At 43.0% G+C, this 16084-nt stretch overlaps 1 protein-coding gene across 1 annotated transcript; it reads left to right on the top strand.

Moving 5' to 3' along the window:
* The first annotated feature begins 6034 nt into the window (after positions 1-6034).
* LOC309701137 (vitamin D3 hydroxylase-associated protein-like) lies at positions 6035-12036 on the top strand. Its single transcript, XM_082525149.1, has 15 exons — positions 6035-6335; positions 6669-6782; positions 7129-7269; positions 7609-7742; positions 7894-8100; positions 8198-8238; positions 8364-8488; positions 8718-8843; positions 8934-9031; positions 9266-9365; positions 9444-9487; positions 9590-9629; positions 9705-9813; positions 10634-10779; positions 11719-12036. Exons 1-15 carry the CDS (start codon positions 6156-6158, stop codon positions 11839-11841), a joined length of 1728 nt encoding a protein of 575 aa, XP_082381275.1. The 5' UTR covers positions 6035-6155; the 3' UTR covers positions 11842-12036.
* The last annotated feature ends 4048 nt before the right edge of the window (positions 12037-16084 follow it).

Genomic DNA, 16084 nt, shown 5'->3' with positions numbered 1-16084 from the left:
CCAATCGGAGCAGGGCCCTGGCACAGCTGAATTAACATAAAAAGGTACATCACCTGCACAAAACAAACACATGAACGTGCAAGTTCGTAACAGGCTATGGCAAAGTACCAACATGCTAGCAGGTTAAATGGCATTAAAAACATAGAAGCAAAAGAAATGCATATAAAAGCATAAAAGAACAATATATGTAAAGGATAAAACAGTCAAAAATTTTAAAAATGATTAAAAGTAGTTAAGAATAGACCGGAGATAGAAATAAGCATTAAACTAACTAACAAGCATTAACTGGTAGAAAAAGGCAAGGCTAAATAGGTGGGCTTTTAACCGCGATTTGAAGGATTGAATGGAATCAGACTCGCGGACAGCGATGGGGAGGTTATTCCATAGATTGGGTGCAGCCAAGGCAAACGCTCGGTCACCTCTAGTCTTCAGCCGGGATCTCGGCAGTACCAAGAGTGACTGGGAAGATGATCTTAGTACTCTAGCAGGGGTGTATAATCTAAGTAGCTCAATGAGGTAGCTTGGAGCTATATTGTTAATAGAGCTGGGCGATATAAGATTTTTTCATATCACGATATGCTTTTTCATTTCGGGCGATAACGATATATATCACGATATAAGCCAAATAACTATATTTATAGTTGTATCCATAATTTCTTGGAGCTAATTAATTTTACAGTGTTGAATGAAGTTTATTATTTATGTTCTTGTGCATATAGGCTAAGTTAGTACTGTGTTATGCTATTAATTACATAGCATATTGATTTTTTGTTAGTGGGTTAATCACTCTTTCTCACGCTCATGCTGGAGCGAGGAGAGCGGATCACCGGAGGCGATTCAAACCATCAATCCCGACAGTGATAATGGGCAACGTGAACGCGCTACAGAATAAGATTGATGAACTGTGCGCTCTGAACAACCACAGACTATACCGTGAGTGCAGCTTGTTTATCTTCACGGAGACGTGCCTAACCGAGCTAACGCCACAGGCTAACGTAGACCTATGCGGTTTCACATCCGTGAGAGCCGATAGGGACACGCAGGCCAGCGGAAAAAGCAGAGGTGGGGGACTCATTGTCTACGTCAGGGACGTGCAGAGAGGTTTAAAGGGGCGGGTGCTCAAAGTTAAAAAGGGGCACATTGAACCAGGCTGAATAACAACAACACACATTCATCAAGAATCTAATATGGGAAGGGCAGGGCTGTGTTGATCTGAGACTGTAGACATTAAAAAGTCCACAGGAGAGATGGTAGCTGATTAAACAAGTGTCATGAGATAATAACAAAATGCAAAGATTGGTGACAGCGCTTGGAACCATAAGGCAACAAAAAACTGTGACATAAACTCGGCTCTGCCTGTGAATCACTCTTTGCTTCTCTTCTTCCTTCCTTCCCATCATTTCATATATCACTCTCCACTTGCTGTCTATCTGAGAACAAGGCACAACTTGCTATTGCAATAAACTATAATCTAATTATCCACACCTAACAACTCTTGCACTTAATCTATAATAAAATGATGACAGAAAAATGTTATAGCACTGCCTTTAGTAGCCTCATACAGCTCCTACTGTTTCCTCCTCATGTCCTTACCAGCCATGTCTGCACAATGTTATATCATGAGTAATATTTTTTTAAATCCAGCTAAATAAAACACACACATGCACACACAGTGACATTTTAGACCTTCTTCAGAATACTGTATATACTATGGGCATCATGGTGCTGATCCAGAATCCTTACATTATTATTCATTACTAGAGCTACAATAATAAAGCAATGAGGAGGGGGAAGTAATAAATATGAAATAATGTATTTATGATGATTCCATTTGTTTCACTATCCACTCTGTGCAGGGCAAAGCTTATTACATCTTTAAACTGTAGAGATACAATCATTTTACTGCTGTAAAATCCAACTTTTGTCTTATTTAAAATATAAATCTAATATAATCTGCTTCTTAATGTATGTTTTTTAAAATACAGCTTGTGTTTTTTAATATATTATAATTATAATAATTATTATGTGGACATGCATATTAGATCGTTTTTTAGTGAAATATAATCCCTCCAGAAAGGCAGGAAATGCCCAGAAACTTACTCTAAAACTAAATATGTTCTAAATACTTTAAAACTAAATATTGTAACGTTCACAAGAACCAGACGGTTGGGGTCTCAGTTTGTCCGTTTATTTGGCACATAAGCCAGCGGGTTGTTAACTCAGGGGGAAGCGCTCTCGAACTCACCTCTCTTCAGCCTGGCACACACACAGAACAACCAGGTCCCACCCACCCCTTCCTGTACACCACAACCAAACATGAATCTTAAAGGAACAACAACAGTGTGCAGAGATCACCAACATGTCACTGTACAATAACACTTAACCATCGTTACAATATGTTCTAAATACTTTAAAACTAAATATGTTCTAAATACTTTAAAACTAAATATGTTCCCTAAAACGGTGACAGAGCTACAGACCCATGACAGCCTTACACAGGTAGCCAGCAGCTGTGACCAGCACTACCTGTGCAGTTAATAAAAGGACAGGTAATGTTTGTCGCGCTGTTGCACACACAGCACGCTCGTTTGTTTCAGTTCGTCAGTTGCAACAAGACAGCTTACCAACGTGTACGTAATAAGCTAATACTCCTGGGTGCTACACACTACAGTGTACGCTGTACACCTACTTACTGGTTTTGTCGCATCAGTCTGTGTCTCTGAGTTAACTTGTGTTTCTCCTACAGCTCCGGACCGCAAAAAATGCGCGTGCTCTTTGTGAGCTCGTTCCCGGCTCGTAACCAGCGCGTTCTGCCGTCGAGGGCGATCATTGGTTAATAGTGATCATGTGACTGATGCAAGCCAGATCCTTTTATTTAGCAAAACTGTGATTAATAGTTAAATATTATTGTTGAGGGGCACAGAAAGGACTCCGCACGCACACACACATAAAAAAATAAATAAAAATTTTTTAAAAGTTGCCTCAACAAAAGGGCACTTTGGGCACTCATCAGGAAAGGGGCGGGTGCTCAAGCCCCTCTAGCCCCCCCCCCTCTGCACGTCCCTGGTCTACGTTAACAACAGATACTGTAACCCTGGACACGTCTCCGTTAAAGTTTCGGTATGCCGTCCGGACCTGGAGCTGCTAGCTGTTAGCTTGCGGCCATATTATCTACCTCGGGAGTTCAGTCATGTGATCTGTGTGTGTGTTTACATCCCTCCGAGGGCTGACTCAACAGCTGCCTGTGAGAAAATACACACAGTCACAGCAAGACTTCAGACACAAAACCCCGAGGCTTTCATTATTATATCTGGAGACTTTAATCATGCCACACTGGATTCTACTCTGGCTGCTTTTCACCAGTTTGTGAATTGTCCCACAAGGAGCAACAGGACAATTGACCTACTGTATGCTAATGTGAGAGATGCATACAGAGCCACCCCCCTCCCCCCACTAGGGAAGTCAGACCACAACCTGGTTTACCTACAGCCACAATACACACCCCTCGTCCAAAGGCAGCCTGTCACAACGCGCTCCATCCGGAGATGGACCCCAGAAAAGGAGGATGCTCTGAGAGACTGCTATGACACCACAGACTGGGATGTGCTTCTGAGCCCACATGGTGAGGACATAGAGGGGGCGACACACTGTCTTACAGACTACCTCAACTTTTGTGTGGACACAGTCGCCCCTGCTAAGACGGTACGGTGTTATCCTAATAACAAACCGTGGGTAACACAGGAAGTCAAAGCTGTCCTCAACATTAAGAAGAAGGCTTTCAGGAGCAAAGTGAAGGAGGAGATGAAAGCAGCACAGCGGGAGGTGAAACGCTGCCTGAGGGAAGCAAAGGACACCTACAGGAGGAAGGTGGAGCAGAAGTTGGAGAGGAACAATATGAGGGAGGTCTGGAATGGTGTGAAAACCATCACAGGCCACAACACCAAGAAAAGTACAGTGGGGGGGACTGTGGAGAAGGCAAACGAAAGAAACAGGTTTTGACCAGCCCACAACCCCCACCCTCACCCTCACCTTTACTACAGAGTCCTCTCCCCACTCTCCTACCTCCCTCGCTTCCCCCCTTCCTGACACTATGACACCCCCCTCCTCCAATCCCTCTCTCAGCAGCAAGACATCTGCCCCCCCCCCCCCCCCCCCCCCTCCCAAACATCTCCCAGTGTCACAGTGGATCAGGTCAGGAGAGAACTGAGGAAGCTTCGCCCCAGAAAGGCAGCAGGCCCAGACAAGGTATGTCCTAGGATGCTAAAGGCATGTGCTGCTGAACTTGGGGAGCCGCTACAACGAGTCTTCAATCTCAGTCTGCGACTGGGGAGAGTGCCCGCCCTATGGAAGACATCCTGCATCGTCCCGGTCCCCAAAAGGAACCGGCCCAATGAGCTGAATGACTTCCGAACGGTGGCACTGACGTCACATCTTATGAAGACTCTAGAGCGGCTCTTCCTCAACCTCCTCCGACCACAGGTACAACATGCCCAGGACCCACTACAGTTTGCATACAAGGCGGATGTCGGAGTGGAGGATGCCATCCTGTACCTCCTGCACAGAGCCCACTCACACCTGGATGGGGGAAAAGGCACGGTCAGGATCCTGTTTCTTGACTTTTCCAGTGCCTTTAATACCATCCAGCCCTGTATGCTTCAAGAAAAACTGAACAGGATGGAGGTGGACCCCTGCCTGGTGGCTTGGATCTCCGACTACCTCACCGACAGACCACAGTACGTCAGGCTGAAGGACATCACGTCGGACACTGTGGTCAGCAGCACAGGAGCACCACAGGGAACTGTGCTGTCCCCTCTTCTCTTCACCCTGTACACCTCTGACTTCTGCTACAACTCTGAATTATGCCACATTCAGAAGTTTGCAGATGACACAGCCATCATGGGGTGTATCTGGGATGATCAGGAAGAGGAGTACAGGAGCCTGGTGAGGAACTTTGTTGCGTGGAGTCACACAAACCACCTGCAACTCAACACCTCAAAGACTAAGGAACTGGTTGTGGACTTCGGGAGGTCTAGAGCAGGTCCACTGCCGGTTCAGATAGAGGGGGAGGAGGTGTAGGTGGTCAACAAGTACAAGTACCTCGGGCTGTGGGTGGACAATAAACTGGACTGGTCATGCAACACAGAGCACCTGTATAAAAAAGCCCAAAGCCGACTGTACTTCCTCAGGAGGCTGAGGTCTTTTAACATCTGCAGGAAGCTCCTGTGGATGTTTTACCAGTCAGTGGTTGCTGGAGTACTTTTCTATGCTGTGGTGTGCTGGGGGAGCAGCACAGCAAAGGAGGACTCATCCAGGCTGGAGAAACTGATCAGGAGGGCTAGCTCTGTGGTCGGCATGAAGCTGGACACTCTGGTGACAGTGGCAGAGAAAAGGACACTAAAGAAACTGCTGGACATTATGAACAATGCTGGGCATCCTCTGCACACGGCCATAAACAACCAGAAGAGTCTGTTCAGTGACAGGTTGCTTCTCCCCAAGACAAGAACTAACAGACTTAAAAACTCCTTTGTCCCACACGCCATCAGACTGTTTAACTCCTCTCTGGAGGGGAGAGGGAGGGGAAACAGGGGGACAAGGGAGGGGGGAACAACTAAGCTGTAGTGCCTCTTCACTTCACTGTGCAATACCTTTTGTGTAATACTTTTGTTAATAGTCAATGGTGCAATAGACTCCATACTTGAAATGTGCAATTCACTTGTATTTTCATTTTTATTCCTATTTATCCCCTTCGTATATTTTATTTATATATGTCTCTGTATTTATATGTGTGTGTGTGTGTGTATATAATATTCTGTAACTGTAACTTCTGTCGGTGCTGTGCTTTTGGAAACCGAATTTCCCAGAGGAACCCACCCGAGGGATTAATAAAGTTTTATCTTATCTTATCTTATCTCTTATCATATTAGTTGTTGGTGGCTACTGGTTAATGAGTAACTAAAAAAGGCTTTTTGTCTGTCCTGAAGTTAATCAACCCTACATGCTCACCACGCCCACTTTAGTTCACAGCTAAAACAAGGCAAGCCTGTCGCGTTTAAACAGCTGTGTGTTAGGACCATGTGGCATTTAAACCCATTTGCAGCCCCAGGACAAAGACGAAAATCACGCAGAACACTGAACCGTTTATTAAGAGAGTGAAGATGGACAAGTGGACAGCGGCTCTGCTCACTGGTGTTGCCTGCATTGTGGGATACCTGGTTGTGCGGGTGAAAAAGATCAACAGCCTCCGACAGGCAGAGGAAAAGATACAGAGAGCCAGAAACAGGAGAGACGAGAGCTTGCAGCGGGCAGAGCAGGCGGTGCTCCAGTACAAACAGTCGGTGAGAGTTCAGAGCTTTGGGGATTTTTCTAGTTTCTCTTTATCGATAATCTCAGCTAATGATCTGCTTTTAGTTTAACCTGGCAGAGGTGTAGTTATTAAATACCAAAATACTGGCACTTTGCAATGTCTCCATGCTTGAGCATGAAAATGAAAGTTATGACTGTGCAAACCGTTTAAGTGCAGTGAACTCATTGCTGTGTTTGAGAAAGTTTGTAAAAAAAAAGTGGAAGGAAGAATCCTGAATCTGTACATGGATGTGGTTCCGTCTCTTTGTTGCAGCCTTTAAAAGAAATAATAACATAATGATTCTGTGTGGGTCTGTGTCTCCTAGCATCCGACAACTGACTCTGCTTTCATCCTGACGCTCTCCCTGTCTGAGCTGACACAGCAGCTGAACGAAGGTTTACTGCGCCCCGAGGATGTGCTTTACTCTTACATGGAAAAGGTTCAATATCCAGCATGACACAAATCTTTCATAATAGATCAAATACAGCAAAAGTCATTTTTTAAACAAGTAATCATTTAAATTACTCAGACTTATCTTAATGTTGTTTATTTTTGACATTACTCCTACTTATAACTCACTGCTTTTTAGTTCTTTTTACACAGAATTGTCTTATTACAGTTAAAGTTTAGACACACTGGATAATAATATTCATATAAGCAACACAGACTGATGTGTCAAGTAATGTCTGTGTTTCCAACAAGAGTTTAATATTTTACAAAGATTAAAATCCCTTTAGGTGAATAAGTTAATCTCAATCTGTCTGTGCTTGTTTCCTTTCCAACAGACTCTGGCTGTAAACAAAAAGCTGAACTGCTGCACTGAAATTTTGCTGGAGAGTTTGGACCAGCTGACAACTGTTGGCTCCAACAAGGATGGTCTCTTGTACGGAGTTCCAGTTAGCATCAAAGAAAATATTACATTTAAGGTATTACAAAGGTTATGCAATGCAAATTTCAGTTACAGTTAATAATAATAATAATGGATTGGATTTATATAGCGCTTTTCAAGGCACCCAAAGCGCTTTACAATTCCACTATTCATTCACTCTCACATTCACACACTGGTGGAAGCAAGCTACAGTTGTAGCCACAGATGCCCTGGGGGATCGAACCGGCGACCTTCCGGTTGCAGATGACCGTGGCTCAGGGGGTTGGGAGTATTGAAGTATTTCCCATCAGTATTTATAAGTATGGTACAGTATTCTCGAGCATCATAGCTCAGGTATTTGATGTAACATTATCATCTTTGTTTTTTCCAACACTAGAATCATGACTGTTCTTGTGGTGTGGTCATTAACCTGGACCAGCCCGCTGAAAAGGACAGTGTGCTCGTTCAAGTCCTGAAGAAACAAGGAGCTATTCCCTTTGTGAGAACCAACTTGCCTCAAGCTCTTTTAAAGTACATCTTTTATCAGTTACTCACATAAAAATCTACAGCACATTTAAAACTGAGTGCATGTGTTAAGTTGCCTTTGTCCATTCCAAATGTGCAAATAATGAAAATATGAATGAAAATAATATGCAAAGACTCATTAACTGTCTGTTGACAGCTATGACTGCAGTAATCCTATCTACGGGCAGACTGTGAACCCTCATAACCCCCAGAAGACCTCTGGAGGTTCATCTGGTGGGGAGGGGGCTCTCATTGGGGGAGGGGGCTCTCTGCTTGGTATAGGCACTGATATAGGTGGCAGTATCCGTATTCCTGCATCCTTCTGTGGAATCTGTGGTTTCAAACCAACTGCAGGTCGGCTCAGGTGGGTCTCATTCAGTCAGTTTCCTGGAAATTTATTACACATTGAGTTACACTGAGTTAAACTCTTGTCTTTGTTAACACTTTTGTGTAATGATTAGTTTACAGGGCCTTCGTCCAATTTATCGAGGGCAAAAGTCGGGTAAGAAACATATGTACTTTACATATAAAGTAAATGTAGTTACATAACCACTGTATAGCAATATTTCACAGACACAAACTGTCTCAAATATTTGAGTCACTGCTTTATATTTCGTATGAAACTAGTGCCGTCATCTCCTGGACCCATGGCAAGAGATGTGGACAGCCTGGCTCTGTGCATGCAGGCACTTCTTTGTGACCACATGTTTTCTTTGGACCCCACTGTTCCACCATTACCTTTTAACATGGAGGTGTGTCCTGTACTGTGAGGTTCATATAATCTGTTAATGATTATTCTTTTGGTTAAAAACTACAAATTAAGCGGATACATGGTTGTCCTAACGCTTCACTTTATATTACTCTTACCTCACCTGTTATTAATGTCCTGAGATACAGAACTAACTTTACAGGCTGTAATCTTAACCTTTGCAAACTGATTATGTTTAATTGACTGAGGAAGTAAAAAAGATTGACCCTTAGATATACAGAAGCTCCAGACCTCTAAGGATCGGTTATTTGGAAAGCGATGGCTACACGCATCCATCTCCAAGCATGGCCCGAGGCGTCAGAGAGGTCAAAGCTCTGCTAGAGCAAGCAGGGCACACAGTAAGACGTCACCACACACACTATGATCACTGTCAAGCCACGTATGTGATATGAGTCATAGGTCCTCAGTGTTGATATTTGTGTCTTTAGCTCGTCCCTTACTGTCCACTGAAGATGGATCAAACTATCCCTGAGCTTTTGATAAAGGGTGTATTTGCAGATGGAGCTACCACCCTGCTACAAAAACTGTGAGTTGTTCCATTTAATAAGTCAGTTAGTACCATTTGTTTTCTAAACTTAAATCATCTAACATTTAGAGATTTTGTTTCTTTTTAGTTCTAACCACTAAACATCACCATGCTGCCATTGTCTTTACGAGCAACATGGGGTTGTGGTTCTTTTTGAAACCATTACAGTAATTCTCAGTTCAGTGTCTCTGAACAGACTGTTTTCTCCTGTGCCAATGATCTCTTTCATTTTAGGGAAGGGGGACCTGTGGACCCTTGTCTGGAGCCTCAGGTTTTTCCTTATGGCTTTCCCAAGTGGTTGAAGAAAACCATTTCATTCTTGCTCAAACCCGTGGTGAGTCCTTGGTTTAACAGTTAACTTCACAGTTCAGTCTGATAAAACATTTATAATGATGCTGATTTTTTTTGGCAGTTTCCTCGTGTTTCTGCCAACTTTGATGCTCTTTGTGGAGTTGGGTGAGAAAGTATCCTTGAAATTCTTCATTTGTGCTTGAATCGTTTCTTTGTTACATTTCCATGTGCTAGGAATTATATCCAAACATTCTGCTTCATTTTTAGATCTGTTCCAGAGCTGTGGAAGCAACATGCTGCTGTTGAGGTACTGTCAGCTGATGATGCATGGTCACGTATGAAAGTCTGAAGGAGAAATTGAGATTTCCTGTGTTTTCTTTAGGACTACATTCAAGAGACAATAGCACATTGGAGGAGCTGCAACATTGATGTGCTGCTGTGTCCTGTGATTGGACCAGCCTACAACTTCTTATACTGTGGCAAACTTTCAAGTATGATTCACTCAGTATGACAGACAACTTAGTTTCTGTATTTATCACTTTGTTTTCAAAAAAATGTAATTACAGGACTTTAAAGATGTTTAAAGTGTGAAGCAAAAGTCACAAATTAGATCAGATATTGTTACTTTAATAGTTTCAGAAAATTACAAAGATATGTAAAATATAAAAGGCAAAAGATAACAGTAACTAATAAAAAACACTTTATTTTTCCAGTTTAATTTTTATTGTGTTTAGTACTTCTATTTGTAAATGAAGTTTAGCTAAAGTGTAATTCATGTTGTAGTGGATTCAGCGGGTTTCATCACTGGGGAACTGGATAGACATGATAAAAAAAAAGAATGACAGTGTACAAAACATGTCTGTGAACTCAGTCATCCAGGTCACTGTAGTCTAAGGAGCTTGGAAAGAAAAACGTCATTGCTGCTTGTGACTTACACCCGTTTCCACACCTTGGATGGTGTGATTAGGTATAGGATCAATGGGTGGTCCATGACCCTCTTGGGGACACTTCCATGGGGCTTAAAATCTGGGACTCTCCACCAGCTGCTCTTGGAACTGAAGAAGCTTCTCGAATGAGAGGTGAAACGTCTTCAAGAAACCTAAAGAAGTCCAGACACTTTTATTTCCAAGCTCCTTAGTGTACAAAACAGTTACACGTTATAATACAACTGAACTTTGAAAAGAGGAAAAAAAGAGACATTTCATCAAAGATGAGGACGACTCTCCAGACATTACTTGATTTAAAAAGTAACCTGGGTCTGGATATAGAGTAAGTAAGTAAGTAATTGTTTTGTCTTTTCTGCGTTTTAAGCTGCTGTTAGCTACACGATACTCTACAATCTCCTTACCTTTCCTGCGGGTGTAGTCACTGTTTCCACAGTGACCACAAAGGATGAGGAAGAACTCAAGCACTATAAGGGCTGTTATCAGGACATGTGGGACAAACTCTTCAAAGAGGTAGGCAACATGTACCAGTGAGATAAGACTGAGTGAGAACATAGAGCCAGATTTACTAACACGTTGTGTCAGGACAAACTTTTGGCATGAAAAAAAATAGATTTTTCCAAAGCGAGTGCAGTAAGAAGACTTCAGTTAAGAAGTGGGGGCTCAGAGACTTTTGTAAATGATCCATTTGCACGTGTTTAATGTTTATATCCACGCTGTAGACTGCGTCACTATTTTCCTCTTCTGGCATATGAAGTGAAATCAGCTGATTGCAGCACATGTGCAAGTGGAACCATTGAGCAGGATCGATAGGCAAGCAGACTAACAATTCCAAGGTACAGAGCTACCAAGCCACTTAATGCTAAATTTGCTCAATAGCTTCAGAGATGACCTGGAGCCTCTAACCTAAAGGAGTCACACAATGCCAGCGGCAACAAAACTGCTTCCAGCTCTTCAGTTTCACAGCCTGTGCAATAGGGTTCAAAGGGAAACGGCCAAAAAATGGAGAAACAGGGAGGAGGACAGCACTGATCCTCAGAAGAATCAGACCTTTGATGGACATTAAAGCAATGTATTTATGTTGATAAACTTTAAAAATACATTTTTCCTTAATAAAGTTTTATCACACTCCACTTAAACAGTTATAATTCCAGGAGTGTAAACAGCACACGGTTTTCAGCACATCAGCTGTGCTCCAACAACCGTTACTTATTACTGGTGGATCTACACAAGTTCAGCTGCATGCACTTTGACAATACGTGAGATCACAGATGAACACATGTACACACATGACTTCCCCATGAATTCAGCAAATCCATTTTTTTTTCTAGGTAAACACCTTTCAGCACTATTTGGGGATTGTGCTCTTTTGCCCTGTTTAGTAAATTACACATTTAGGTGGTGCGTTCAGCTGCTGAGCATTAAGTGACAGGAGTGTTTTTTTGTGTTCAGGCAGTGTCCGGTGGCGAGGGTCTACCTGTGGCGGTTCAGTGTGTTGCTCTGCCGTGGCAGGATGAGCTCTGCCTGCGCTTCATGAAGGAAGTGGAACAACTGGTCAAAGAAAGCAAGAAGTAAAGCTGCTTTCTTTGTCAGTCTCACAGGAGAGGCTGCAGACTTGAGAGGAGACATGTTAACTTGAGTATTTCCTGTAATAATGAGCTAATGGTGTCATAAATAGTGGAGTATTCTCTACACTACAAGCTTAATCTGGGCACTTTTTGTTTTTTGGCTGTTTGTTGAAGGTTAAATAAAAGGTAATTGTTAAAATTACACATTTTTTGTTCTTATTGTTGTAGGTCTTTTGTCGTATTACCATCCATTTCATGTAATAAAGTATGAAAAGGCACTAAAAGAACGAAAACTGGAATCATGTCAACAGTAGGCAAAGAGACAGTGCTAGTACATGTGTAAAAATGTTAAGAATTAGCATTAAATAATAAGTATGTAAAGTAATATTACTGTTTGTGCACATAATTCTACGATTTACATTGTATACATATACAAATTAGTACATACTACATTTGCTTTTGTTTACAACAACAACAACAATAACCTTTATTTATACAGCACATTTAAAACCAGTGGTGTACCAAAGTGCTTAACATACAAGAGGGTAAGATGAAGTAACAGGGAAGGATGAAGGCTTGTTACGACCCGTCTAGGGCCAGGCAATAACATGAGTGAGGCACTCGCTTCCCACCCCAAGACCCAAGCAGCCACAGGAAACAAATCCGTTCGTTATAATGTGATTTATTTACAAAGTGAAAAAAAGGAACAACAAAACGGGAGTGTCAACACTTCAGGGTGAGCCAAGGCCAAAATAATAAACAAAAACAAATCTACACAAATCCCGCTCCCCTGACCTTACCAAAACAAAGTCAAAAGTAAAGACAGAATCTGACCTCCTTAACTAATTCAAAACAGGAAAAAACGGGTGATCAAAAGAAACGGCAGCTCACCCCTACCCACTCCACTTCCACAACTTTTAAGCCGCACTGTAGCCAGCGGCTGCCACAGTTACACTGCTGGGTCATGAGGAGAAACGCGAGGACCTCTCCTGCAGTAGCACTCCAGACTCCTTTTAATGGGCGGGTCCTCCAGCTGGAACCAGTCACGTCGGGGCGGTGTATCCACGCACCAATCGGAGCAGGGCCCTGGCACAGCTGAATTAACATAAAAAGGTACATCACCTGCACAAAACAAACACATGAACGTGCAAGTTCGTAACAGGCTATGGCAAAGTACCAACATGCTAGCAGGTTAAATGGCATTAAAAACATAGAAGCAAAAGAAATGCATATAAAAGCATAAAAGAACAATATATGTAAAGGATAAAACAGTCAAAAATTTTAAAAATGATTAAAAGTAGTTAAGAATAGACCGGAGATAGAAATAAGCATTAAACTAACTAACAAGCATTAACTGGTAGAAAAAGGCAAGGCTAAATAGGTGGGCTTTTAACCGCGATTTGAAGGATTGAATGGAATCAGACTCACGGACAGCGATGGGGAGGTTATTCCATAGATTGGGTGCAGCCAAGGCAAACGCTCGGTCACCTCTAGTCTTCAGCCGGGATCTCGGCAGTACCAAGAGTGACTGGGAAGATGATCTTAGTACTCTAGCAGGGGTGTATAATCTAAGTAGCTCAATGAGGTAGCTTGGAGCTATATTGTTAATAGAGCTGGGCGATATAAGATTTTTTCATATCACGATATGCTTTTTCATTTCGGGCGATAACGATATATATCACGATATAAGCCAAATAACTATATTTATAGTTGTATCCATAATTTCTTGGAGCTAATTAATTTTACAGTGTTGAATGAAGTTTATTATTTATGTTCTTGTGCATATAGGCTAAGTTAGTACTGTGTTATGCTATTAATTACATAGCATATTGATTTTTTGTTAGTGGGTTAATCACTCTTTCTCACGCTCATGCTGGAGCGAGGAGAGCGGATCACCGGAGGCGATTCAAACCATCAATCCCGACAGTGATAATGGGCAACGTGAACGCGCTACAGAATAAGATTGATGAACTGTGCGCTCTGAACAACCACAGACTATACCGTGAGTGCAGCTTGTTTATCTTCACGGAGACGTGCCTAACCGAGCTAACGCCACAGGCTAACGTAGACCTATGCGGTTTCACATCCGTGAGAGCCGATAGGGACACGCAGGCCAGCGGAAAAAGCAGAGGTGGGGGACTCATTGTCTACGTCAGGGACGTGCAGAGAGGTTTAAAGGGGCGGGTGCTCAAAGTTAAAAAGGGGCACATTGAACCAGGCTGAATAACAACAACACACATTCATCAAGAATCTAATATGGGAAGGGCAGGGCTGTGTTGATCTGAGACTGTAGACATTAAAAAGTCCACAGGAGAGATGGTAGCTGATTAAACAAGTGTCATGAGATAATAACAAAATGCAAAGATTGGTGACAGCGCTTGGAACCATAAGGCAACAAAAAACTGTGACATAAACTCGGCTCTGCCTGTGAATCACTCTTTGCTTCTCTTCTTCCTTCCTTCCCATCATTTCATATATCACTCTCCACTTGCTGTCTATCTGAGAACAAGGCACAACTTGCTATTGCAATAAACTATAATCTAATTATCCACACCTAACAACTCTTGCACTTAATCTATAATAAAATGATGACAGAAAAATGTTATAGCACTGCCTTTAGTAGCCTCATACAGCTCCTACTGTTTCCTCCTCATGTCCTTACCAGCCATGTCTGCACAATGTTATATCATGAGTAATATTTTTTTAAATCCAGCTAAATAAAACACACACATGCACACACAGTGACATTTTAGACCTTCTTCAGAATACTGTATATACTATGGGCATCATGGTGCTGATCCAGAATCCTTACATTATTATTCATTACTAGAGCTACAATAATAAAGCAATGAGGAGGGGGAAGTAATAAATATGAAATAATGTATTTATGATGATTCCATTTGTTTCACTATCCACTCTGTGCAGGGCAAAGCTTATTACATCTTTAAACTGTAGAGATACAATCATTTTACTGCTGTAAAATCCAACTTTTGTCTTATTTAAAATATAAATCTAATATAATCTGCTTCTTAATGTATGTTTTTTAAAATACAGCTTGTGTTTTTTAATATATTATAATTATAATTATTATTATGTGGACATGCATATTAGATCGTTTTTTAGTGAAATATAATCCCTCCAGAAAGGCAGGAAATGCCCAGAAACTTACTCTAAAACTAAATATGTTCTAAATACTTTAAAACTAAATATTGTAACGTTCACAAGAACCAGACGGTTGGGGTCTCAGTTTGTCCGTTTATTTGGCACATAAGCCAGCGGGTTGTTAACTCAGGGGGAAGCGCTCTCGAACTACACCTCTCTTCAGCCTGGCACACACACAGAACAACCAGGTCCCACCCACCCCTTCCTGTACACCACAACCAAACATGAATCTTAAAGGAACAACAACAGTGTGCAGAGATCACCAACATGTCACTGTACAATAACACTTAACCATCGTTACACTGCCCCCCCAGCAATAAGTTCCTCGTCCCCGAGGGAACGACACAGTCTCTGAGGCGGGGTGGTAGCCTACGTTCCCTCCTTGACCTCCTGAGCCCCTGAGGTGGACGCGGAGCTTCGGGGCTTTGGGGTGGAGAGTCCGAGGGAGGGGAACGCAGCCCCGGTCGGGGGTCCCTCTGAGCAGGGTCACGGACGCTCTGTACACGTCCCTCTGGAAAGGAGGGGAGGGACTGCCCTCTGTAGGGGGCCATCCGGTCTCTGTGCAGCGCTACTATCCTCCCCCTAGGAGGCAACTGCACCCTGTAAACAACCTCCCCTACTCGCTCTAGGACGCTGCAAGGCCCCACCCAGCTGCTATCCAGTTTAGGACACCGTCCCTTCTTCCTCTTTGGGCTGTAGACCCACACCAGCTCCCCAGCATGGAAGTGCCTCCCCTTAGTGGTGATGTCGTAATTCCTCTTTTGGCGCAGGCCTGCCTTCGCCAGCTGCTCTCGGGTGTAGGAATGTGCAGAATCCAGCCGGTCCTGCAGCTTCCTTGCGTAGTCCCGGCCCGGTGGTGCCTCTGGCGCGTCCGGGGGCTTCCCAAAAGCCAACTCTGCAGGAGTTCTCAGCTCTCTCCCTAACATGAGCAGGGCAGGCGTACATTGGGTGGAGTCCTGTACTGCCGACCTGTAGGCCATGAGGGTAAGGGGAAGATGGTAATCCCAGTCCCGTTGGTGTTCTGAGGTAAGGATGGCTAGCTGCTGGGCCAGCGTCCTGTTAAACCTTTCCACCAGCCCATCGCTTTG

This window comes from Aulonocara stuartgranti (genome assembly GCF_965226115.1).
Source record: "Aulonocara stuartgranti genome assembly, chromosome: 23".
NCBI lineage: Eukaryota > Metazoa > Chordata > Actinopteri > Cichliformes > Cichlidae > Aulonocara > Aulonocara stuartgranti.
Note: the sequence above shows the minus strand (reverse complement) of the source record. Positions and strands in the feature narration are given on the sequence as shown.

Coding starts and splice junctions, on each gene's coding strand:
- LOC309701137 (XM_082525149.1), top strand. CDS start 6,156: ATGGACAAGTGGACAGCGGCTCTGCTCACTGGTGTTGCCTGCATTGTG. Junction 6,336..6,668: donor TGCTCCAGTACAAACAGTCG/GTGAGAGTTCAG, acceptor TGTGTCTCCTAG/CATCCGACAACTGACTCTGC. Junction 8,101..8,197: donor CCAACTGCAGGTCGGCTCAG/GTGGGTCTCATT, acceptor TGTAATGATTAG/TTTACAGGGCCTTCGTCCAA.